Consider the following 24,713-nt stretch of genomic DNA (forward strand, 5'->3'; position numbering starts at 1 on the left):
GTTCGTTCACACCGACTGGGAAATGGACTGGAACGCCCGATAGCATACGCTAGCTGTTCCATGTCTCCCACGGAACAACGTTACCCGCAGATTGATAAGGAGGCTCTCGCCATCGTATGGGCAGTCAAGAAGTTTTTCTACTACCTATACGCTCGAAGATTCACGCTGATCACCGATAATAAGCCATTGAGTCAAATTCTGCACCCGACGAAATCGCTTCCAATCCTGTGTATCAGCAGAATGGCCAATTATGCTGATTATTTGGCACACTTTCATTACGATGTCGTGTACAAATCAACGAAAGAGAACGTCAATGCAGACTACCAACGAAGTAAACAAACTATCTTTCTGTGAGGGAAGAGATATTGGTGACGACGAGTTCGATCTGTTTGCCCTTCACCAAATCGCACAACTACCAATTCGCGCTGAACACATCGCTCGTGAACGCGCAAAGATCCTAGCCTTGGTAAGATCGTTCAACTGTTGGAAGCAGGCACCGATCTGTCACGATCTGGCTACAAAGCACCGGAGGCAAAATACTTACTTGCTGCAAATTGTTTGCTATTTGAGCATCGAGTAGTAGTACCGTCCGTTCTCCGTACGTCAGTGTTAAAAGATCTTCACGTAGCACACATTGGTATTGTGAAAATGAAAGGACTTGCACGTTCGTTTGTTTACTGGCCAGGAATCGATGCGGACATCGAAAGAACGGTGAAATCTTGCTGTGAGTGTGCTCGTCAAGCGCACGCTCCACCCAAATTCAGCGAACATCACTGGCAGTATCCCAAAGGCCCCTGGGAGAGGATACACATTGATTATGCAGGTCCAGTGGCAGGTTCAATGCTGCTGATTGTAGTCGATGCATACAGTAAATGGTTGAAGGTCAAGGTCACCGCCTCTACAACAACAGCAGCAACGATTGGGATTATGGACGAGCTATTTTCCCGTTATGGAGCGCCAGTCACTGTTGTTTCAGACAACGGTCCGCAATTTACGGCCGCGGAATTCAAGGAGTTTCTGCAGAAAAGTGGAGTCAAGTACCACAAGTTGTCGGCCCCCTACCACCCCGCAACGAATGGTCAGGCCGAACGTTACGTTCAGACGACGAAGGATGCACTGAAGGCAATGGGAACCACAGCGTCGACGTTGCATTCAAACCTGAACGTTTTCTTACAGAAGTATCGTTTAGCTCCACATGCAACCACCGGAGAATCACCGTCCAAATTGTTCCTTGGGTGAAACCTCAGAACGCGTTTAGATCTCCTCAAGCCTGAAGATGTTCACCTGAGAGTCACGACAAAGCAGCAAACCAATTTTGACCGAACTTTTCGTGAATTCAGCTCGGGTCAACCTATCTATTTTCTTTCCGGTAATTCCCGTATGGACAAGTGGATTCCTGGTGTAATTGCAGATCGACTAGGAGATCTCCACTACGAAATCGACTACGCTGGAAAACGGTTCAAGCGTCACATCGATCAAATTCGTTCGAGGCTCGGTGCAAACGGTCATCTCATGGTTGAAGCACCCGAAGCAGAAAAGTCAAGCCAGCAGGATGTGCCACGACGTGTAACTGTTCAGTTCTCCGGTAATGGTGTTACAGTTCCGAGAGCACCATCAACTCCGCTGAATCCAAGGAATCTTCGAGGTGCTCCTGCCGAGCCAGTTACTCCAGAGTTTCATACGCCATCTGGTAGCCCAGTTCATCAAGATGCAAATTCTTCTCCCTTCATAGTGCGTCGTTCGACAAGAGAACACCGCCCTCCCCGCAAATACTCACCGTAGACGTTGCAGTTCGAAAGGAGAGAAGAAATGTTGTGTATGTAAAATAATTTAAGATCGAACTATATTCATTCTGGCAACACTGCCGTTCAGTTATCAAATGTAAAAACTAAAAGATAGTATCGCCTTTTCGTCGGTAATCGTTTTATTCATTTTAGTCGGTTCGACTATTAAACCAGACAATAAAAGTTTTTAAAAAGTATTCGTGGTTGTCTTCTCTACTTCCGAGATCCCAAAAAACGTAACATACTCTATATAATTTAAAAATTAGCTAGGAAACTAACTTCAAAGTGAAGCATTTTAGTCACTTGAAGGTGCCACCTGGGACGAACTAATATATAATAAATATAGGTCAAAGGCAAAAACAACTTGATACACGTAAAATTTTAGAATACATACACAACTGCAGGTACTTAATAAAGCATGGGTTATAATAGATTAGGTAGATTAGAGATTTCAATTATTTATTAAATTAGGGCTAATGAGATATCATAATCATCAAACGAACTTAAATAAGAAAATTTAGACAGCCGAATAACATTAAGTAGATTAACAAAAGAGTTAGGATGCGGGGGGTCCACTTAGGGGGGCAACTACCCTTTAAAGCAACTGGCAACTACACTGATAAAATTTCAAAGATTGTTTTTATGTGTCCCACAAATGAATTTTTGCAATGTGATCAACAAATGATATCTATGTGTCGGACACATACTTAATATGTGTACACATAAAAGCCATGTGTAACCACATATACTATTCATTTGACTCATAAATTTCATGTGTGCTTCTGGGTGGATTCTATTTATGTGTGGTCGCATGAAACTCATGTGGAATTTCACATGGAAATTCGTCAATAAAAATGTGTGGAATTTTATTAGTGCAGCATTTTCATATATTGTCTGTTTATTTTGATGGTTGCTTTAAAATATCAATTTGGTATATATGTGAAAGGATGAATCAGTGGGAGATGGATTTTCGGTTTTTTTACTTGCAGCACAAATCTACAAAGAAAAAAATCCTGAATTTTAATTGTGATGTAAACATTCATTCACGTAGACTTGTATTTCATTTCACGCAACCGAGCAACTTGCAATCAATGTTGTTTACAAAGATGGGCTTTTGTATACAATATTTGCTACATTGCATGAAATGTGTCAGAACTTAACATGATATATAATGTAAACGTATATGATATGTGACGCTCCATTTATGTGCATCATATTGAACAGAAATTTACACTACTTTTTCGAACTGTGTAGTACTATGTGTCATTTCCTCAAAACACCCCAATAACCGACCTCTTTAATCCCTTCCTTTTCCCATGCCGTTCAAGTGGTCCGCATAGACTATTCAGCCATTACCCTTCCTTTATCCTCGGCTTTGGATTGATTTGCGCTCCCATTGCCCCACCAGACGCTGCAAAATAAAAATGAAATGAGGCACATCCACTTAAAACAATCAATTTTGAAGAACTAAGAAAAATCAAGTTACGACATTTCACATGCATGGTACTCGGGGTTCAATTGGTGCAAATGCAGAGATGTATTCGAATTAGCCTGCAGACCGGACATACTGCAACAGTCGAAAGAGATCGAATAGTATACCTGGTTGGAGCTTTTACAGGTCTAGCTCGTAGACTCACTCCACCCGTCTCGGAGACACAAAAGAAGGGGAATTAATTATCCCGAATCACGCCCGACATCGATTCCCTCCCTTGGAGTGGAATTAATTACCATTATGAATAATTTATTCGCACAACGCGTGGATTAACAGGTGACACAGACGTTAATCATAATTATGACAAACATTCTCCCTATCCCTCCTCCCTTCCCACTCTGCTGACAGCACGGGTTGACATTGGCTGTCTGTAACTGTCTTGTCTCTATTGTTAACTTCCATCATTTCCTGATCCGAGTGCACGTTTATCCTCCGTCCAATCATAATAAATATTGAAAACTTCATCTCCGCAGCAGACGAAATAAATTCCAGCAGAAATCGATGCGAAACGATTTACTTATCAAACCACCGAGTCCGGCAGGCGGCTGCCGCTTTCTGATTGATTTGCATTTGAATAATTCCCGAAAACTTCTCGGAACCGAGAATCCGAGCCGAATGAATCGATATTGGTTATTATGTTTCCTCGCTAATTATGTGAATGCAACATTTTCCACCGTTTCGATTCCGGCTTCTCATCTGCATCTGAGTGGCGATGGTGCAACCGAACGAGATGATTAGGTTGGAATTTCCGTGGAACACAGACTCCAGACTCCGCTTATCCGTAAATCCTCTCCGGTGCACAGACAATTATGAGCACGAGTCATCAATTTAAATAGGGAATCAACCGTATTCGTCATGTTTTTTGGTGAATCTGGAAAAGAAGAAAAAAAATCCATCGAATTTATGACCAATTTTGGACCCGCCAAAACTAGGGAGCTTGAACGATTGGTTTTCAATCGACGGCGACGAAGACGGCAGCCCTTTCCGAAAAAGACAATAACATCATCATCATCTAACATCTTCAGCATTTTTTGTGTGTCGTTTTGCCTTGCCAGGTAGGCCCAGTAGTGGAGCAGCATGAAGCAGTGCATCAAATCTTGGCATTGACGAATGCGGCTACCACGGCTACCAGTAAGTTGCATTGGCTGATTGTCTAAATATGGCATTCAAAGTGAACGGCAAAGATCGCCGAAAGCCGAAATTCCATGATCGCTGTGTACGGGGGAGGCGATCTCCACATCGGAACGCATTGCAGCATTGGCAGAGCAGACAGATTTTTCAGAATGCAGGGTCAAATAATGTGAGCGATAAAACTATGCTGGCTGGCATCACTGCTGCCAAAACAGACTACCGATCAAACTCTTCTGTATCGAATCATACAGAGCGACAAACTGTTTGCTTACGAAACTGGAATTTAGAATCTAAATGGTCAATCGCTTAAGATGAAAAAATAGCATCACAAACTTTATTGAAATCAGAGAAACGATCGAAAATGACAAAAGATGCTTTGCAGACTTAACATACAGTGTCTGTTTGTTCTGCAGCGTCCTAATCCCTTGAAAGAAGCGGTACACTTAAAATGCCGGAAAATGTTTGCCAAAGCTGACACTACACGGATCTGAAGACATACCCCAACAAGTAGCAAACCAAATCAAGTCCTTCCAAAAACTAAGGATTATCCTTTATCGGACAGTAAAGTGTAGGTACCTACCTACACCGGATAACAGGTTCACCAAACACTTGTACCGAAACATAAGAAGGTGCAAATGCTTCGAGCATCGTCGGCCCGTTCAGTGTGGTGATGTGTGGCCCGAAAGAAGAAACAAACTGCCGCTCCATGGGCAAGCAAAAACAGTTGCAGTTTTCGGTTGGAAATTAACAATTTTCGTCAATATTTTTACAGTCGTGTGTTTAGCTCGTGCGATCAGTCAACTGAAATTGGAAACCGACCAATCGACGGACGATCGGGACTTTTTTTTGTCCTTTGCAGGCGGTTCAAAAGGTGCATCGGCCATGACGAGTGCACCAGGAGGATCATAAAGGTGGAGGTATAGAATTATGCACCGGGAACCAGTAGGAAGCTGAATACACTGACTGGCACGTACCAAAATTCCGAGGCAGAGAATGACTTTCGCTCTCGAACGACCGTGGTCGGTGCTGTATGATGATGGTGTTTTATACGAGGGGTGCATCGGTTGGTTGTAATGATTTTCGAAGATTTTTTGTTTGTTTATTAATTTATTTGATAAGGCTCAACCGAATTAACTTTACAGAGCCGAGGATTCTTGTTCACTATACAATACATCTTAAAACTATAGTCAAAAGGTACAACAAAATTAACATTTTATCTTCCAATATCCAATAAGCCTCCTACCAGAACGGGAGCCGCTGTCAGTGGTTTACTTGTATGGCAGATTCGCCAACGAGGGTCAGAGCGCTTCCATTGTTGCAATGGACGCAAAACGTGGTCATCACTCACACATTCATCACGAAACGGTTGCTTTTCAAAGTCAACGACGCATCGACCACAAGAACTGCTGATGAATAACAATGAGGAGGACCACACAATGGTTGCTGCTGAGTAAACAGACGATCGCGTGACACACATCGAGAGTGACCTGTTTCTGTCGACAGCCGAGTGAACACTGATTTTCGAAGATGAAGAGGGTTTATTTTGGATCAAATGTTTTAAGCGGTCTGAAAGTAAAGTATATGCAGAGTTGCTGCTATTAATTTGCAATAAACGTGTTTTTTGAAATTATGAAATCATTAGACTAAATTTTCAGTAGCGACCAAAAATATCCATTAGTGCCGTCGCAATATCATCTAGATAAAATGTATAAATAGCTGATTTTTAGCGATGGGCCCAATCTTACATCCATAAGCCAACATTAGAGCCATTTCCCTTATGTGTTTGACATATGCAAGCTGAAACCTAAATTTCACTTTCAGAGAGTCATGAAGAGTGAATTTTCACTGATCGAAAAATCAATGAAAGTGGCTCCCTAAATGCGAAATTAACGGGTTGCATGATATATATGATATGTTTTCAATTACATATTGGCCTTTTTCCATCTCAAGTAGCCGAGTAAATTTGCAAAATTGCTCTGCGATCTGAACCAAACTTGGTGGAATAACTTATTATGGACCAATATTGAGAAATCCAAAGTCTTAAGCCAATCGGCCTGTCCCCGCCGCTGCACAGTGGTCTAGAACTGTGAAAAATCACTCAAAAGTCATTTTCTCATGAATCTTGCATTTTAGACTAGTGGTGTCTTTAGGAAAGTTTCTGGATATAAAAAGTTCCTTCTTTTGACAATGACAAATCAATCCTTCTAGAAGTGAGATTAATTTTTTTTTCCAAAAACTCCATATTTAGGATTGGTGTTTTCGGCAAAGTTTTAGAAAATATCAAATCAAGAAAGTTTAAAGGGTGATACGGTCAAAATTTGGTCAATATCAACTTGACGTATTTCTTTCAATTTTGCATTTAAAAAACCTGAACACCCCTCATTTTGAAGGTGTGTGGGTGTAGAATGTTGCTCCTATTTTGATTTTGGAATTCACTCTTCAGTTGTCAAAATGCCGTCCAAGCAAGAAGAGCAGCGTATCAAAATTTTGCTCGCGCATCACGAAAATCTGAGCTACTCGCACGCAAAGTTGGCAAAATCGCTAAAAGTTGCCAAATCAACCGTTACAAATGTAATTGAAGTGTTTGGGGAACGTTTGTCGACAGCCAGGAAGTCTGGATCGGGGGGAAATCGAAAACCGGAAGCCGCTGAGACGACAAAGAGAGTTGCCGGTAGTTTCAAGCGAAACCCTAACCTCTCTCTCCGAGATGCCGCAAATAAGCTGGGTGTATCGTCTACAACCGTGCATCGAGCCAAAAAACGAGCCGGACTATCGACTTACAAGAAGGTAGTGACTCCAAATCGCGATGATAAACAAAATACGACGGCCAAAGCGCGATCCCGGAGGCTGTACACGACGATGCTGACGAAGTTTGACTGCGTGGTAATGGACGACGAAACCTACGTCAAAGCCGACTACAAGCAGCTTCCGGGACAGGAGTTTTATACGGCAAAAGCAAGGGGAAAGGTAGCAGATGTTTTCAAGCACATGAAACTGTCAAAGTTCGCAAAGAAATATCTGGTTTGGCAAGCCATCTGTACCTGTGGCTTGAAAAGCAGCATTTTCATAGCTTCCGGGACTGTCAACCAAGAAATTTACGTGAAAGAGTGTTTGAATAAACGTCTGCTGCCTTTCCTGAAGAAACACGGTTGTTCCGTACTGTTTTGGCCGGATTTGGCATCTTGCCATTACGGTAAAAAGGCCATGGAGTGGTACGCCGCCAACAACGTGCAGGTGGTTCCCAAGGACAAGAACCCTCCCAACACGCCAGAGCTCCGCCCAATTGAGAAATACTGGGCTATTGTCAAGCGGAACCTAAAGAAGACCAAAAAACTGCTAAGGGCGAGCAGCAGTTCAAGGCAAACTGGCTTTCTGCGGCGAAGAAGGTGGACAAGGTGGCTGTACAAAATCTGATGGCAGGGGTCAAGCGTAAGGCCCGGCAATTCGGATTTGGAAAAGCGGAAGCCTAACTGACTATTTTTCCTGAATTTTATACTAATTGAACTTGAAAAAGAAATTTAATTTGATTTTTTAAATAAACGATTTCACCGATTTACACGCGTTTTCCCTTGACCAAATTTTGACCGCATCACCCTTTATGCCGAGACATTGAAAAGTCAATGGTTTCGCAGTATTGATTGTAAGGCGCCATCATGCGATTTAATGGCCCAAATTTTGCATAATTCGTGCGATGATGGCAATTAAATTTAGATTTCTGAGTTGTCGAGTAGGTGCATACAAATTTAATTTTGATGAAAGTTCTGCTGAGTTAATGCGCTGCGAAACGATATTGTTTACAAACGAAACCATTGCATATTGTATGTTTATAAGCACGCAGCGTGCTTCATATGATGAATGAGGAAATGATGTCCAACCTAATTTACGAAGGGCATATCATAATGGGCCTCATAGCCTAGTCAGTTAAGCCACGGTATCACCAAGCTGGAGGCGGCGGGTTCGATTCCCGGTCCGGTCGAGGGAATCTTTCGGGTTGGAAATTTTCTCGACTTCCCTGGGTATAGAGTATCATTGTGCTTGCCATACAATATACACATTCATGCATTGGTATTGGCATCAAAAGCTCTCAATTAATAACTGTGAAAGTGCATTTAGAACACTAAGTTGAGAGCACGCAATAAGCTAATGTGCACTAAGCAATAAGCTTGAAATGCAAATAAGAGGAAGAAGAAGATATAATAGAAATTGTTTTTGTACTGATTCTAATCTTTCTTCGTGCGTGATTGAAAAAGGAGACCATACAATGCTGAAATATTCCAGTATTGACCTACCATAGGCAATATATAGTGTTTTAATTGTGTATGGGTCATGAAAGTTATAGCAAAAACGCTTGATAAAGTCTAGTATGTTATTTGCCTTGTGAATAATTGTATTGTAATGGTCAATGAAAGTTAGTTTGGAGTCTAAAATAATCCCTAAATCCCTAACTCTTTCACATTTTTCTACATTCTGATCTTCTAATGCAATTGAAATTCAGTTGCATTTTTTTACGTTCAGTTCTAATATGCTTTTTTAACACCATTTGTAGAATATGTGTAATTCACTCTGGAATATATTGATGTCTTCATCATTTCTTATTTCCAAAAAGAGCTTAATGTCGTCGGCATAGATTAGCAATTTAATTTTTTTGAGAATGAAGGAAATGTCGTTTACATACAGAATAAAAAGAAGAGGTCCCAAATGAGAGCCTTGGAGAACTCCTGAGGTGACGTTTTTTTTTCCTTTGGTTTGTTTTTTCCGTCGATCTTGTTTTCCGTGCTGAGCACCAATGCTACCGACGTGCCAGGAAGGCAGCTCCCACACCTGGACCCTACATATCGACCTATCAACTCATGAACCGGGGACCAACGGCTTTACGTCCCATCCGAAGGAAGGCGTGATCAGAGATGTTATGCCTCAGAACATCCCGGCGGCGCCGACTGGGATTGAACCCAGGCCTGCTGGGGTGAGAGGTAATCACGCTTACCACTACACCACCGGCGCCGTTGTGAGGTGACTTGAATTGGGGTAGATTTCTTTCCATTGAATTGAATTATTTGTTGGTGGTTAGTTAAATATGATTCAAGTCATTTTAAGAGTCCTGGCTCGATTCCATTTTTTTTTTCAATTTGAAGAGTAGCATTGGTATGTCAATTCGGTCAAATGCCTTGCTAAAGTCCGTATAGAGGGCTTCTACGTGGTTTCCATTATCCATTGCATTTAATGTATAGTCTATAAATGCAAGTAAATTTGTCGAGGTCGAACGTCCTTTAAAGAAGCCGTGTTGCATGTCAGTTCTTCAATTTTTGGTTTGAAGAAAAAAATAAATATTTCAACTCGTATCGGCTCAATGTGATTAGAAAAGGTCTGATTACTGCAAGATTATTCAATTTTTATTCAAGATAGCTTTGCCCATGTTCAAAATATCACCAGTAATTTTCCGTATTTTTTACACAAGATATGCTATTTCCGAATAAAAATTTACCTTACACAAACATCAGAGCCTATTGTTAGAATGCAATAACATTTAGTGTAGCAATAATACATCTTATAGTCAAAAACAATAAAAATGCTTTAGAACTTATTGTTACGTACAATATAATCTATTGTAAACGAGACTTTTACTTTAGAAAAGGGGGGTCGTTAGTTACCGTAAACGTAAAAAATTCCGTGTGGTATTTTAGAGCAATGCACTGCCCATAATCGCAAGTCAATCCCATCTGTGAAAAACTGGAAATGAGAAAACAGCGTTCAAAGATTTTTCGAGTTTTCTGATTTGACACTTATTTTGGAGGGATAAATTTAAAAATAAACGTACAATGTGATAGAATGCATCTATGTTTACCCAAAAATATTGGAAAAATATCGTGAAATTTTTAATTTATGGCCAAAATCTGAGTGGGACTGACTAGCGATTACATTTAACGTCAATGAGAAAAATAACCGTAAGTCAGTCTCAATTCCATGACGATGCTGCATTAGTTTAGCACAGTATTGAACAGTAGAAAGATACCATGGCCCAGAACGTTATTGAATGTTTCTGGATTTGTTCTGCTGGTTTCAGAGCAATGGTCGGAACATATTCCGGTGAGTATGGGTCTTCACCAGACGAGAGCTTTTCATAAACGTGCCAAACCCACCATGTGATAAATCAATTCACATGAGAATTCAATAAGGTCATTAAGAGTCATGATGAGTGACCAGCACAATGTTGGCCACAACCGGACATGTTCCAGGTATCCCCGGGGAAGTGGTAAATCCTTTTTAAATCAACCCACTACGAACCTACTTGCTTTGAGACGGATTCACACCACCTTCAATCTTACGGTGCTACCCACGTTGGCCACCCGGATCACTGAACACAGCTCTACTATCATTGATCTAATGGTAACTGATCACCCACTGTTCATCAAAAAATCCAAAGCTGTAAACACGAACTCCATTTCCGATCACGAAGCTGTGAATCTGATCGCTGACGTGCGCATACCTGAAGCTCCACCTCGTCGTATGAAAGTATGGAATCTCGGTAGGATAGATCTCCTACGGCTGCAGGCTGATTTCCAGACAAAGGACATCTACCAAGAAGGAGACATCGACATCAAAACACAACTTCTCACTAGTGAACTTTATTCGCTTTTGAGCATGCTACGGGACCTAGCCTATTCTCTCTATGTGCGAAATCCGAATCATGTCAGAGGAGATGCTCAATGGCGAGACTACATCTCCAAAAAGAGTAGGGCCGGCACCCTAATTGGTGCTGCTAAGAAACGGTATGCTGATTCGCAGTTTGGCATGGATCTTCCTACTAAGCAGCTGTGGTGCAACCTGAGGAGAGAGGGCATACATAACAATGCAAAGAAGAATGCGGCCATGGAGGAATTTGATGCTGACCGAATAAATCAGTTCTTTGCTGAAGGCCATCACATGTTACATCATAGGGCTGTACCTTCGCAAGCGAACGCAGAATCCGATCGACCACCCGCAAATGTGGCCGACGGCCAATTCCAGTTCAGGTGCACTAACGTCAACGAAGTCACCAGGAAAATTTGCGAGATTGGGACCAACGCGAAAGGGACGAATGAAATCACCATCTCATTCATCAAGCTGCTCTGTCCGTTTATCCTTCCCCTACCGACTCACCTGTTCAATGCGATTATCGATGCTCAAACTTTCCCCTCCGTCTGGAAAAAGGCCATCGTTACCCCGATACCGAAATCATCGAACCCTACTTCACCGAAGGACTTCAGGCCCATTAGTGTCCTACCTGCGGTGTCTAAGGTACTGGAGAAGATTCTACTGTCGCAAATAACGGATCATCTCGATGTATCCACACCCGCTCTTCTTGCGAAACACCGGTCAGGATACAAGAAAAACCACAGTACCACGACTGCTCTAGTCAAGGTTGCTCACGATATCCTCAACAACTTTGACGATAACAGGTGCACAGTAATGGTTCTTGTCGACTTTTCGTTGGCATTCAACTGTGTCAGACATGGTCTACTTGAAACGAAGCTGAGGAGGGAATTCGGGTTTTCAAACTCCGCGTGTAATTTGATTTCATCTTTCCTAGCGCAGCGAAGCCAGGCTGTAGACCTAGGTGGTACTCCCTCGAATCCCCGGAATCTCACCGACGGTACGCCACCAGGATCCTGTCTGAGCACCCTGCTGTTTAGCCTATACATCAACAGCCTGCCTGGTGTGCTAAAATGCGAGTATCACCTCTATGCGGACGACCTCCAAATCTAAATATCAGGCCCCGCAAGCGAAATTAACAGGCTCGTCGAAGCAATCAACCAGGATCTCCTCGCTATCAAACGTTGGGCCACTGAGAATCGTCTGTTTCCAAACCCAAAGAAGACGCAAGCTACCGTCTTTTGTAGAGATGAAACCATTACTTTGTCGAACAAAGTTACCAACCTTGGTCTCATTATGGACTTTAACCTAAAATGGACCGACCAGATAAACGAAGTCACCAAAAAGATCTACAATACTCTTCGTGTGTTCAGGCGCTTCCGTGGAGTGCTTTCCAGACAGATTTGTATGAAGCTCGTCCAAGCTGTGGTGATGCCGTTCTTCGCATACTGCGACGTTGCGTACTACCCAGGACTGTCCACCGCGCTCAAGGCTCAGTTGCATCGATGCTTCAAGTCGTCGGTGAGTTTCGTGTATGGAATCCGAGGACGTGATACGACCAGAGAAGTGCGACACACCATACTCGGATGCGATCTGCCGGAAAACTACCACCGTCGTATCTACTGCTTCATGTACCATGGAAGCCTCCCAGAGTACATCACGCAGTACACACCTAAAGGTCGGAACGAGCGAGCTAGATCCTTTGTCCTACCGCATCACACCACAAGTTCCCGAAAAAGTGTTCTAATATTCGGAGCGTCCACCTGGAACGCACTACCACTAGCTACAAGGCAGCAACGGACTCTTACGTCGCTTAAAGCGGCGCTCCACAGAGCTGATTATTTCTCTAGGCTAATACCAATAGTAGCTGTCGATTTAAGAAATGTCAAATGTTTAGACTTAGACTTTAATTTCATTCTTAACTCCCCACTAAACTGATTCAAAATGGTTGCTTCCTTGACCTGATTTATGGTTCTGTAACTGACAGGTTTTCGTTATGCTATCAATAAATTACAAATTACAAATTACAAAATCCATCAAGCGATACATCAAAACACATGAGAATTCAAAGCTATATCCATTGGCGGTCAAACTGAGTATCGTAAGAACTATATTGGCCACATCCGGACATGTTTCAGATACCCTAGGGAAAGTGGATAAAATCTGTCTCGACACAAATCTCATGATGCGATGTGTCGTCTAACATTTCTAACATATTTTTTTCTAATGGGACTTACTTGCGGTTACTTTTCGCTGTGGGACAATTTGACTTGGTATTGTTTTTCATTTTTCTTGAACAAACCACCTTTTTACAATAGTTTATCTAAAAAAAACATAGAAAGATAAACTGAATAATGATGCTAACTCAAAATTGATAAAAATGCAGATGGGACTTGCGATTACCGGCAGTGAATATCGTATGTACATTCCAATAAATTTTGCAGAACATTGTTTGCTTCTATCTTAGCTGAATTTCTAAATAAGCATGGGACCTGTTCACTGTTATACTTTTATGGGTCGAAAAATCATCACGTACATATGATTTTAAAATAAAAGTGAGCCACCACAGCTCCAAGTAACAATTTGGGTTTTATGAAGGTTACATATATACATTTATTTGTACAACATCACATTTAAGATAAGACATAATCAACAATAGTACGCCACAATACTCGATTTGCGACTGCCGCTCTCCATCCTCGGTCATTCGGGTGCTCCCGACGAAATTGAGAGATCGACAGTTTCACGTGCCGAGTTTCCAATCGCAAGTCCTATTTCGTCGCTGGGGTCGTTGCCGTTGGTCTCGGTTCGTATTCCTCTGTTGCTGATTTTCCGTTGCAATGCTTTTTTACGACTGGCTCGCAGGGCCTGACACCAACCCCCTAACTTTCCGGAGGACCAGGGTGCCCAGTTGTGCTAAGAGTCCTTCACTGGCACTCGGACGTAGATCAGCCGCCCCTAACATGGGGAACAGACGCTGTTGTGAGCCGCTCCTCCTGGAGAACAGACCCTCAGGCTTGCAGAAGCAACCTCCTCCCCCCCCCCCGCTTCTCTGTCAGCCTATGACCAAAGTTCCCACCGGGGTTGGTTATCCGATCTTCCCTATGGTTGCTCACAGTTCCCGGCTGGTACCACGGGGACGTAGGGATAGGAGTTGCTGGGAAGAGGCTAGTGATCTCAATGGGATCTGCATTGTGCATTACCCAGCATTTACCGACCATTTTATGAAGGTTCTGTACTTGTAAAACTCTTTAAAACCTTTATAAAACTTGCAATGCTACTTGGGATATATGGTTTAATCTTAAAGTCTAGACAAGATGAAGGCCATTATTCAGGCTTCAAAGTTGCTTTTGGAGAAATGGGCAAATACACATAGCACTGGGGGTTGGTCCGACGTAGTGGTTAGCATCCATGCCTCTCAGAGTGAAGGTAATGAGTTCAAACTTCATTCCCGGATAAGTCACGATTGACCTAAATTGTGTTAAATTGACTAGAGTACAAACAAACAATAAAGCACTTGGTGAATGTAGTTTTGGCTCAATTCTAGACTTTTAGCTTCTATTTATTATGTATTGGCCAAGAACATAACCCTTCTAAAGCAGGGGAAATTGATGTAATGTCCCTAACTTAGGCCCATAAATTCAGCAATCGACTAAATTTTCAATAGCGACCAAAATTATTCATTTGTAATGACGCGTTCATCTAGGTAAAATTGATAAATAGCCGATTTTTATCGATGAGCCCAATCTTAGATCCATAGGTCAACATTAGAGCCATTTCCCCTATGTACTATTATTCAACCAGCAGAACCATCCTTACACCCCCTGAATCCACATCTTCCTTGTGCAGTGCCCAACGAGACAAGATGACGATAATGAAACGTTTATGATGTGCACCGGGAAGGTACTGGCACACCACCTTCCGTAGCGCGACGGCTGATGTACCTTCTCAATAACCACGCATCATTTTCCTCCATCCTTTCGAGATGATTCATGATGCTTCTGTTCTCGTTTTTTTTCCCCGTCCATCTTCGGCCATCAAAAACGGACTCACCCAAAGCCGGCGGTGAGGATGATTTCGCGGAGATCAATTCATTTGTTTTGATATCGAATCTTCTTTCATGCAGCGTGCATTTGCTGTTTCACTGCCTTTTCATTTCGATTTCGGCAAATCAATTGTGAATAGCGCGTTGGAGGAAGGTAGTGCTACTTATAAGGATTTACCGATTCTGCTGCTGCAGTATTCCCTCCGGTGCAAGAAATACTTTTGGGGATCCATAGGCGGTGAAATATTTGGTCATAAGAACAAAAGAAGTCGCCCCGAAAAATCGTCCTGCCCCGTCTCTATAGCATCGATTCCATTTACAGAGATTAGTCTGACCAAACTAGGAGATTTTTCGAAATCCATTTTTGGATCGGAACCTGGGATTGATGGAATGTCCAAAGGTTTCTTTTTTTCTGCAGCATCAGCAGACAGTCAGCCACGATAACTCGAATGCATTGTTATGGGTCATACGCGTCCGGGATCTGATCCGTGGATCAGATATTGATTACCGCGATCCTACCAAGTCCCCAAAATGTCACATACTTACGCTCAGGGAAACATATCGGTGCGCGCGGTGGTGGGATATCCAATATTTGCGAGGAATTTGGAAAATGCGATCCATTGTTTAGACAGAGATGCAAGCAAAGCGACGAGCCGCCGCTCGCCAGGAATTCGTCAGCTTTTTGTCTCAAAAGCGTCTGTTTAGTGATGCATTTTTCGAATTTTATTTAGTTAAAAATCCTTAAATGGCATTGTTTGCGCCTCGGGGATTGTGGCTTAGAACAGTCGTGGTTGGAAAAAAAAGTCGTTGAAGTATGCGAAAATTGAATTTTGAAATGTGGCTGCTCTTTTTGTGAAGCTTGGTTTTAGATTTCGGTTGTTTGATTTGAAGTTTCTTTTGGAATACTGATTGGTTGATTATAATTGATGAGTTATTACTAAAGTGGAAATGCCTCAACATTTTGAAACCGTAGTAAAATCTGCCTCTGATCTTCATGGTGATTTCATGAGCACAGTTAACATTCATCTAGGGGAGAACAACATGGAAGTGTACACTTTGATTCCGACATTTCGACCCAATGGAAAAGGAAAAGTAAGATTTAAGACATGAAATACGTGAAGAAAGACGCGGAGATCTAGAGGACAGCGAAGAAAATATGTAGATTTCAAAATAGAAATATCATCACTGCAAGGTAAAAATAGATATTTAATTTAGTAATTAGTAAGATAGTAGTATGGAAAGCAGTGTTATGAAAAGCTCAAAAACTCAAACCTCATGCTACAGATTATTCGCCTTTGAGTTTATCCTTGTGAAATTCAGCTGCGTAATAATCCTTACACCCTTTGGTTCAGTGAGGGTTAGGAAGCTTTCAGCCTTGTTTCTGGTTGGTCGAGGCAGATTTCATGAGTGAGTAAGTGATGATACTAGTCATTTTTATGTGCAATTCACTTGTAAAATGTAGTTCCAAAGAGCCTGAATGAAATGTGGCGCTTTCGAAAACCACTTGAAGATACGATAAGACGAAACATTGATACTATTTGTATAAAACACAAGTAAATGCTTCGAGGAGTTAATTAAAATGACACATTGGAAAATTTGTTAATTGTTAGTAGAACAAATGAATGTTGCATTGAAATACTTAAAATAATGTTAAATTTAAATGTTTTATTATTTCACATCCGTTGAACCATTCTGAACAGCCATCTCTTTTGATTTGTTTTTCGTCGATTTTGTTTTCCGTGCTGAGCACCAATGCTACCGACGCCAGGGAGGCAGCTCCCACACCTGGACCCTATCTATCGACTCATCTACTCTAACGGCTTTACTTACGGCGTGATCAGAGATGTTATGCCTCAGAACATCCCGGCGACGCAGACTGGGATTGAACCTAGGCCTGCTGGGGTGAGAGGTAATCGCGCTTACCACTAAACCACCGGCACCGCTGAACAGCCATCTCGTTGTGGTTATATCACAACATTGTTAATAATGGATACATCTACATTTTTTTCAGTACCATAGAGTCAAAAATACATGGAGTCAGTCATACAAAGATAATGAACTTACATTGAAATTGTTACCGTTGCGACCTCATATTTCAACTTCCTTGCCTAATAAAAACTTATTACAAGTTGCAAGTTAAAATGTTGTATTTATGAAAAATAAAAGCAAGAACAAAGTTTGTTAAAATACACATTTTGTACACACAAGAACACGTTAGAATTGCTGCAAAACCTCACGAGTGATAGTAGCCGTTTTTCCCCAAACACCTACGGAGCGAACGGGTTAGTCTGTACCGAGTGTATCCTGAAGTTGATCGGCAAGTTGAGACTTCGGTTTTGGGTCATTTCGCCAATTAGGCCTACGACGATCTACGCTAGCTTCCAGTGTGGAGCTCCCAGCGTTATCAGCGGTGGACCAAACCTCTGCCATCCAAGTCAGTCCTCGAGTTTTGAGTTTAAGTAGATGAAGCTCATCACGACTAGCATTGGGCGATCTAGAGGTAAGAATCGATCTTAGTGAATCGATTATTTTTTTTGAAAATAATCGATTCACCGATTTAATCAATGATTTGAATCGATCTTTTAAATCGATTCATTTTTAAAAATGGCACAAAAATGTTTCAAATATAACTGATCATAGGAAAGTTGATGCAGATTAACGCCAAGTTCAGTCTAAAGTTGATATTACGTTACATAAGCTATCTTGTTATGATACATCACTTATAATAGTAATTTAGTGTGATGATTGATATCATTTTGGAATAAATTGTGTAGTACGTACGCAGTAAAAGTTGTGAATGTATCACAGATACATGATGAGAACATAGTAAATTACTTTTTTGATTTCATTTGACATGTGGATACTTGATTAGGTGAGTGATTTAACAGGTTAGAATCAGGGTTCTGCATTTTCGAAACAAAGAAAAGAAAATGAACTCTCTGCAAAATCGCTTCACCTCGAGCAATATCATTTTCGTGTAAGTCATTGTGTTTTTTGTTATCGATTCACGGTGAACATTCATTTTGTCAAACATGACTTGACTATCGCTTGTTTCATTCGTCAAGTGCGTCAGTTCATTTCATTTGAAGCAAAGACTTGTTTCAATTGACGCAATCAATGACTCAAAAACTACTTCCTTCGTTTTTGACGTAGGACTACGTCTGTGATTTCTATATGGGGGTACACTTTGTGAAAACCGAAAATGGAACATGTTACAAAACTATGAAAGATTTTGAACATTAATAACTCAGCTGCCCCTGTACTAATTTCAATAATTTTATCACTTATTGATCAGAAATATTTCTACGCATCAATTGCTATGCTTTTCTTTAATGATTTTCAACAAGAAACTATTGAAAAAGTGATAATGTCAAGCATTGTCCAATGTACAAATAAAAAGTGATAATTTTATCACTGTTCACATGAAATAAACGTTCTTCCCTAACCCAGTCGTCATAATCGAGCACCACTTGGTTGCACATCATTCTGCTTTAAACTGAAAAGCGCTGTTGTCTAGCCTCAACTCATTTTCGCTTTGGCCGGCGTGGTGAGCAGGCAGCAGAAGCAGCAAAAGCAGCAGTAGGAAGGTGGTGGCAGGTTAAGTAGTCAACTCTTCTACCCAACAAGCAACAGGTCGTGGTAAAGGAGGAAAAGGTCGTATCTCCGATCTGATCTACGAGGTGTGCTGAAGGTGTTCCTGGAAAATGTGATCTGTGATGCTGCCTAGCGTAAGCAGTCATGGATGTCGTCTGTGCTTTGAACCTGTATGGTTTCGGAGGTTAAATCATCACCAACTTTGGCAACAAGACGGCCCATTTCGGGGTCAACTAGCTTATTACAGTCAAGAGTTGGATTAGAATTTATCTGTGCCTGTTTTTCCATATTCAGAACAAAACGCCCCCAACGACCACACAAAATGCTCTCCAGAGTTGAAATCTTGTAACCAAACTTGGAAGAAGGGGTGCAAGTGATTTTGATCGGTTCTCTTAATCTTTCTTAAATAACTCGTTAATTTCCCTTTGCTTTCAAGGTATTGACATTGGCAAACTACGCAAAAGGAGAGTGTCACTACTTGATAGCAAACTACTAATGATGGGAGGAGTCTGTGTAGCTTACCGGCGTATACAAAAAGAAAGGAAATGAAAATTTCATTTTGTGATTGTTTTCCAAACACAGACATCATATTGAAACACCATCGTGATTATGTAGTTGTGTACGGCAAAGCTGTAGAAAACATTACTGTGAACCACTTTGCTGAAGACTATAACTTTCTAGTTCAGCTGTTGAGATATAGAGGTTTTTTTTTTGAGGAGACATCGTTAAAATCAATTTTGTACCTATAATTTTTCCTACAATATTTCTACATGTTTGGCATGTTGTACAAAGATGTTAGAAATATCAAAAAACATACCTTTTAAGAAGACTGGATATTACTATCATTAATATTTGAAAAGTTATTTACATTTTTCGGTTGAAAATTAGCCAACTTCCAATACCAATAACTTCTAAACGAGCAAAAACGAGCAGGCCATTCTGTGAACAATGGAAAGTACAAGAAAATGCAATGAAATGGCGAAGAAACCAGACCGCCCCCACGCGACCCTTAATCGAAATACTTGCATTGAAACTCATCACTTTTCAAAATTTGAAATAGCGATTTTGTGAAACCACGAGACTGTTATCGACTAGGTGTGAAAAGAGGCATACAAATGGATAACCAAGCAACCTGGGTTATTTCTAGTGACTAACAAAAACCCTTGACTGAATCGCAGTAATGTTTTCTACAGCTTTGACGAACGCAATTATGTTGTATCTCATCATATTAAAAAAATAACTTTTGCATCTCACTTTTAGGTGGATTAACCTTTAATTTTCTTTTACCATAAGAAGGAGTGTTGTTACCCGAGAAACTTCTCAGAAGACACCTAGTACCTTTAATCAACCATTTCAGCGTAAATAAAAAAGCGCGTGTTTTGATACCCTTGGCACCACTGTGGACCGCTTTAAGGATCTTGCATAGTGGTTACGTTTCGTACGACGGTACGTAGGTTTGATATGTGGAATCGCTGCCGCATTGATCACAGTTTCAACATTACCGTGCAGGAACTTATGATGATACCACATGATGATGAGGTTCATGACAAGGTGATTCCGATGAAAAATGATGGAGTTTCTTGTGTCGAAGGACGCGAATGCAGTCAGACTGATTCTGCTTTAAATACACAGTACACCCTTCTCATCAAGGAACGGTGAAAGTTTGAAAAGATTACTGTCGCTATCTAATTTGGGGCCTTGCCCTGGAGTAAATATCAATTGTAGACAACATGGTCATTTTCTTCGGGTAGACCTATTTTTTTTCATTGATTTGTTTTCCGTCAATCTTGTTTTCCGTGCTGAGCACCAATGATACTGACACCAGGGAGACAGCTCCCACACCTGGACCCTACCTATTGACCCATCAACTCATGAACCGGGGTGTTGCGATAACTTTCTTTTCCGAGTTCTTCGAAGCAAATCGTCCTTTTTTTGTAGTGCGATAGCTCAAAGCTGCAATGTTTATTATTTAGTTAGTTTTAGGTTATTTTGGTTTCATCATATCTACTTACAATCTGTCTCGTACTTAGTATTAATTCACAACTTCAATAGCAAAATTCAAATTCATCATTATGTTAAGCAAATACTTTTTACTTCTGCTTCAAAACACTATACAATGACAAATCATTATTTCACCAAAACGATCCATTGTCTCCCAATTCATCTTCCACAACATCCAAATTGTACGAGGGGTCGTTAGATGGATCCACTCGTCGGAACATTCTCCCCCTCGTGTCGCTCGAAAACTGCATCGACGTCACCATCTCTGCTAGTCTCTGCTTCTACTTCAGCATTTCCACGAACTTCGAGAACAGCGAGTTTACAAACTGGTCTTCTCAAAACTCCACTAGATGTCTCCACAGCTGCGTTGCGCACGACTCCATCTTTGCCTGGATAGGTGCGAATCACGCGACCCCGTAGCCACCGGTTTCGGACCCCTTCGTCTGCTATCATTACTAGTGCTTTCTCGTTGATCGGTGTGACGTCTTGGAACCATTTAGTTCGCCGAGAGATGATTGGTAAGTATTCGACGATCCAACGACGCCAAAACTCGTCAAGCATGTGCTGCAGCAGCGCCCAGCTTCCCAATACAGCTTTCCTTTGGTCCACGGGAGCTTTGACCAGCTGTCGAACTCCACTCGAACTCAGCATAAGAAAGTGGTTCGGAGTCAACGACTCCTGCTCTTCGTTGTCTAACGGCACGAACGTTAATGGCCGTGAGTTCACCATATGCTCTGCTTCGGCTAAGAGGGTTATGAAAGACTCGTCGTCCAGCTTCCGTGACGTTGGCAATGATCCCAGTGCAGTCTTCACGGACCGCACCATGCGCTCCCAGCACCCACCCATGTGGGGCGCAGAGGGTGGATTGAAATACCACTTAGTGTTGGCATCCGTAAAACAGCTACTCATCGTTACGTTGATTTCCCGCAGCTCTGTTGCCAGCTCCCTGCTAGCGCCGCAGAAGTTCGTTCCATTGTCCGTATACACCTCTTGTGGTGCTCCTCTTCGCGCGATGAATCGTCGAATGGCCTTCTTACACGCATCAGTTGTTAGGCTGAAGACCAACTCCAGGTGTATTGCTCGAACGGTTAGACACGTGAAAATCGCCACCCAGCGCTTGACGGAGCTTCGCCCTACCTTCACGAAGTAGGGTCCAAAATAATCTATCCCTACAAATGTGAACGGCCGTAGAAATGGTGTAATCCGAACCCGAGGTAGTTGACCCATCTTTGGTGTTGCTAGTTTCGCTTTATACACGCGACACCACTGACATCGGAGTGCTGCAGACCGTACTTGTGTTCTCAGCTTTGCAATGTTTACAATCGTCTCATTGTTAGCGTGGCGAAATTTGCGGTGAAACCAATCTAGCAATAGGTTTGTAATCCGATGTCCTCGCGGCAGAATTATAGGGTATCTGGTATCGTACGCTACAAAATCGGCAGCAGCGATGCGGCTATCTACGCGTAGAACTCCGTGCTCGTCGAGTAGAGGAGATAGCTTTGCTATACAACTGCTTCTATCCAACGCCTTCTGCTGTTCTTGCTTCAATTGTACGTTCCCTTTCAGAGTAGCTACCTCGTCTGGAAAGCATTCCGATTGCGCAAGTCTCCACAGGCTCCGCTCTGCTTTCTGCAATTTTTCACTGCTTAACTCTTCCGCCGCTCCGTGCTGTGTACTTCTGGCTCGTCGCGAACTGTTCTCTTGGAAGCGGCAAACGTATGCTACGCTCCGCAACAGCCGCTCGTATTTGGAAAATCGTTCCACCTCAATGATCGGAACTGTTAGGAAGTGACTGCAGATGTATACTGATCGTAATTCTTCAGTTGTTACTTCCGGTACTTCGTATTCGCTGCTCGGCCACTAACTCTTCTTATCGTAGAGAAACGCAGGTCCACACATCCACCGACTGTCTGGCTTACAGTTCGGCCCTTTTCCCCACTTCGTAGCTTCATCGGCGACATTGATCCTTGTTCCCAGCCATCGCCATTCCTCGACCCTCGAATGATTGAGAATTTCGTTGACTCCGAAGGCAACATACGGCCGATACCGACGAGTGTCCGATCTGATCCACGAGATAACCGTACTGGAGTCACTCCAAAAGTATGTGCGCTTCACTTGGATGGAATGACCTTCTTCAATAGTTTTTCGAAGACGCACCCCGAGAACTGCTGCCTGTAATTCTATGCGTGGGATTGATAGTAATTGCAGAGGAGCAACTTTAGTTTTTGAAGCAACTAGAGCACACCGTATCCATCCCTGGTCCTGAACTCGGAAGTAAGCGACGGCGGAGTATGCTTGTGCACTGCCATCAACGAATATGTGCAGCTCTAGAGAATCATAACAGTTGGCATCGTACCCCGGAATGTAGCAACGAGGAATTCTCACGTTGTCCAATTCTTTCAGCGCCTGTAGCCAGAGTTTCTATGACTTGAAAATATCCTCCGGTATCTGCTGGTCCCAATCCACTTTGGCTCTCCAGACTTCTTGGATGAGGATCTTCCCCTGGACAATCAGCGATCCTACCAGTCCCAACGGATCGTAGATTTTCATAACGAAGCTTAGCATCATTCGCTTGGTTGGTGCGATCGTGCCTTCCACCAGTCCTTGAAGATCTCCTTGTAGGCTAAGTGAAAAGCAGAACACATCTTCGCCCGGCAGCCAAGATATCCCTAGTAGCCGCTCAAATCCACTCTGATTATTCATCGCGAGATTCTTGACTGTAGCTGGGTTAACCTCTCCTATAGCCTCTAGCACCTGGGCCTATTTGACACCCAGCTACGAATGTGGAAACCTGCCTTCCGGTGGACTTCCGCCACATCCAGAGCTAGCTCGATTGCTTCTTCCTCCGTGTTTACGCTGTCCAAGTAATCGTCAACGTAGTGTCTGTTCTTGATTGCTGCCGCCGCTCTTGGATGTTCCTTCTCGTTCTCCGCTGCATTTAGGTTCTTGACATACTGCGATTGGGCTGGAGAACAAGTCGCTCTGAAGATCGCAACGTCCAATACCATCGTAATCATAGACTGGGACGGTGAGTTGCGAAACACGAAGAGCAGCGCACTCCGATCCTCTCTCTGAATCCCGAGCTGCAGGAACATTTCTTGGATGTCACCAGAGAATGCCACCTGCCGTTCACGGAACTTGAACGTAACATACAGCTGTGGTGTCAACAAATCAGGACCTTTCAGCAACATCGTGTTCAGCGAAACTCCGTTTACCTTTGCCGCTGCGTCCCATATCACTCTTACCTTTCCCGGTTTGTTAGGGTTCAAAACCACTCCGAGAGGAAGGTACCAAGTGCGGTGTGGGTCGAACTCTGACATTTCTTCCTCCGTTACCGCGTGGATGTAGCCTTTCGCCTGATAATCCGCTATTTGGTGCCGTACGCTTTCGTAGAGTTGCGGATCCTTCTCAAGACGCTTTTCGAGACATTTCAGACGACGCTCGGCCATCGGTCTGCTATTCGGGAATTCGATGATGTCTTGTTTCCACAGTAGTCCAGTCTCGTACTTCCCATTCGATGTTCTCACGGTCGTTTTTTCGAGGATTCGACGAGCTCGCTGATCTTCACTTCATTCCAAATTCGGCGCCACAGAGACCCCTAGACTTTCCACAGAGAAGAATTCCCGTACGTAGTCATGCAGATCGAGTTCCGCTGGCTCCACGCATATGTGCATCTGCCGGTGTTGAAATTGATGAGCTCCCCCTCGTAGACAGCCGCAGACTACCCATCCGATACGAGTTTTCGCAGCGACTGGCTCTTGTTCTTCTCCTTCCCGTAGTTTCAACGTATTCATTAGATGAGTGTTGTTCAACCCAATCAGCACACCAGGAACGGCCCTTTGGAAACTCTTGACTGATAGGTTTCGGAAATGCTTGTACTGCTTCGCCATGCTTTCAAAGTCCAACGATTGCTCCGGTAGCCCTAAGTTCTCGACGGTGTAGACCTCCGATACATCAAATCGCTTCTTACCGCCGGGTTCTGATATTCCCAGCTTTCCCAGTTGTTTAGTGGGAATCTTTTTGTTGATCCCGCTTG

General features: G+C 42.6%; 3 protein-coding genes across 3 annotated transcripts; 2 read left to right on the forward strand and 1 right to left on the reverse strand.

Annotated features, from left to right (window-relative positions):
* Positions 1 to 648: 648 nt before the first annotated feature.
* On the forward strand, positions 649 to 1,239 carry LOC135700257 (uncharacterized protein K02A2.6-like). Its single transcript, XM_065220705.1, has one exon. The coding sequence runs from the start codon at positions 649 to 651 to the stop codon at positions 1,237 to 1,239; it is 591 nt and encodes a 196-aa protein (XP_065076777.1).
* A 9,357-nt stretch (positions 1,240 to 10,596) lies between these two features.
* LOC135700263 (uncharacterized) lies at positions 10,597 to 12,150 on the forward strand. The gene has a single exon (XM_065220719.1). It carries the CDS (start codon positions 10,597 to 10,599, stop codon positions 12,148 to 12,150), a length of 1,554 nt encoding a protein of 517 aa, XP_065076791.1.
* An 8,722-nt stretch (positions 12,151 to 20,872) lies between these two features.
* Positions 20,873 to 21,904, reverse strand: LOC135700266 (uncharacterized). The gene has a single exon (XM_065220734.1). It carries the CDS (start codon positions 21,902 to 21,904, stop codon positions 20,873 to 20,875), a length of 1,032 nt encoding a protein of 343 aa, XP_065076806.1.
* Between the last annotated feature and the right edge of the window lie 2,809 nt (positions 21,905 to 24,713).

Source organism: Ochlerotatus camptorhynchus, unplaced genomic scaffold (genome assembly GCF_037179485.1).
Source record: "Ochlerotatus camptorhynchus isolate MF236.1 unplaced genomic scaffold, CSIRO-AGI_Acam_v1.1 ptg000011l, whole genome shotgun sequence".
NCBI lineage: Eukaryota > Metazoa > Arthropoda > Insecta > Diptera > Culicidae > Ochlerotatus > Ochlerotatus camptorhynchus.

What these genes read in the sequence shown, in the direction of transcription:
- LOC135700257 (XM_065220705.1), top strand. Translation starts at nt 649, where the DNA reads ATGAAAGGACTTGCACGTTCGTTTGTTTACTGGCCAGGAATCGATGCG.
- LOC135700263 (XM_065220719.1), top strand. Translation starts at nt 10,597, where the DNA reads ATGAGTGACCAGCACAATGTTGGCCACAACCGGACATGTTCCAGGTAT.
- LOC135700266 (XM_065220734.1), bottom strand. Translation starts at nt 21,904, where the DNA reads ATGGGTCAACTACCTCGGGTTCGGATTACACCATTTCTACGGCCGTTC.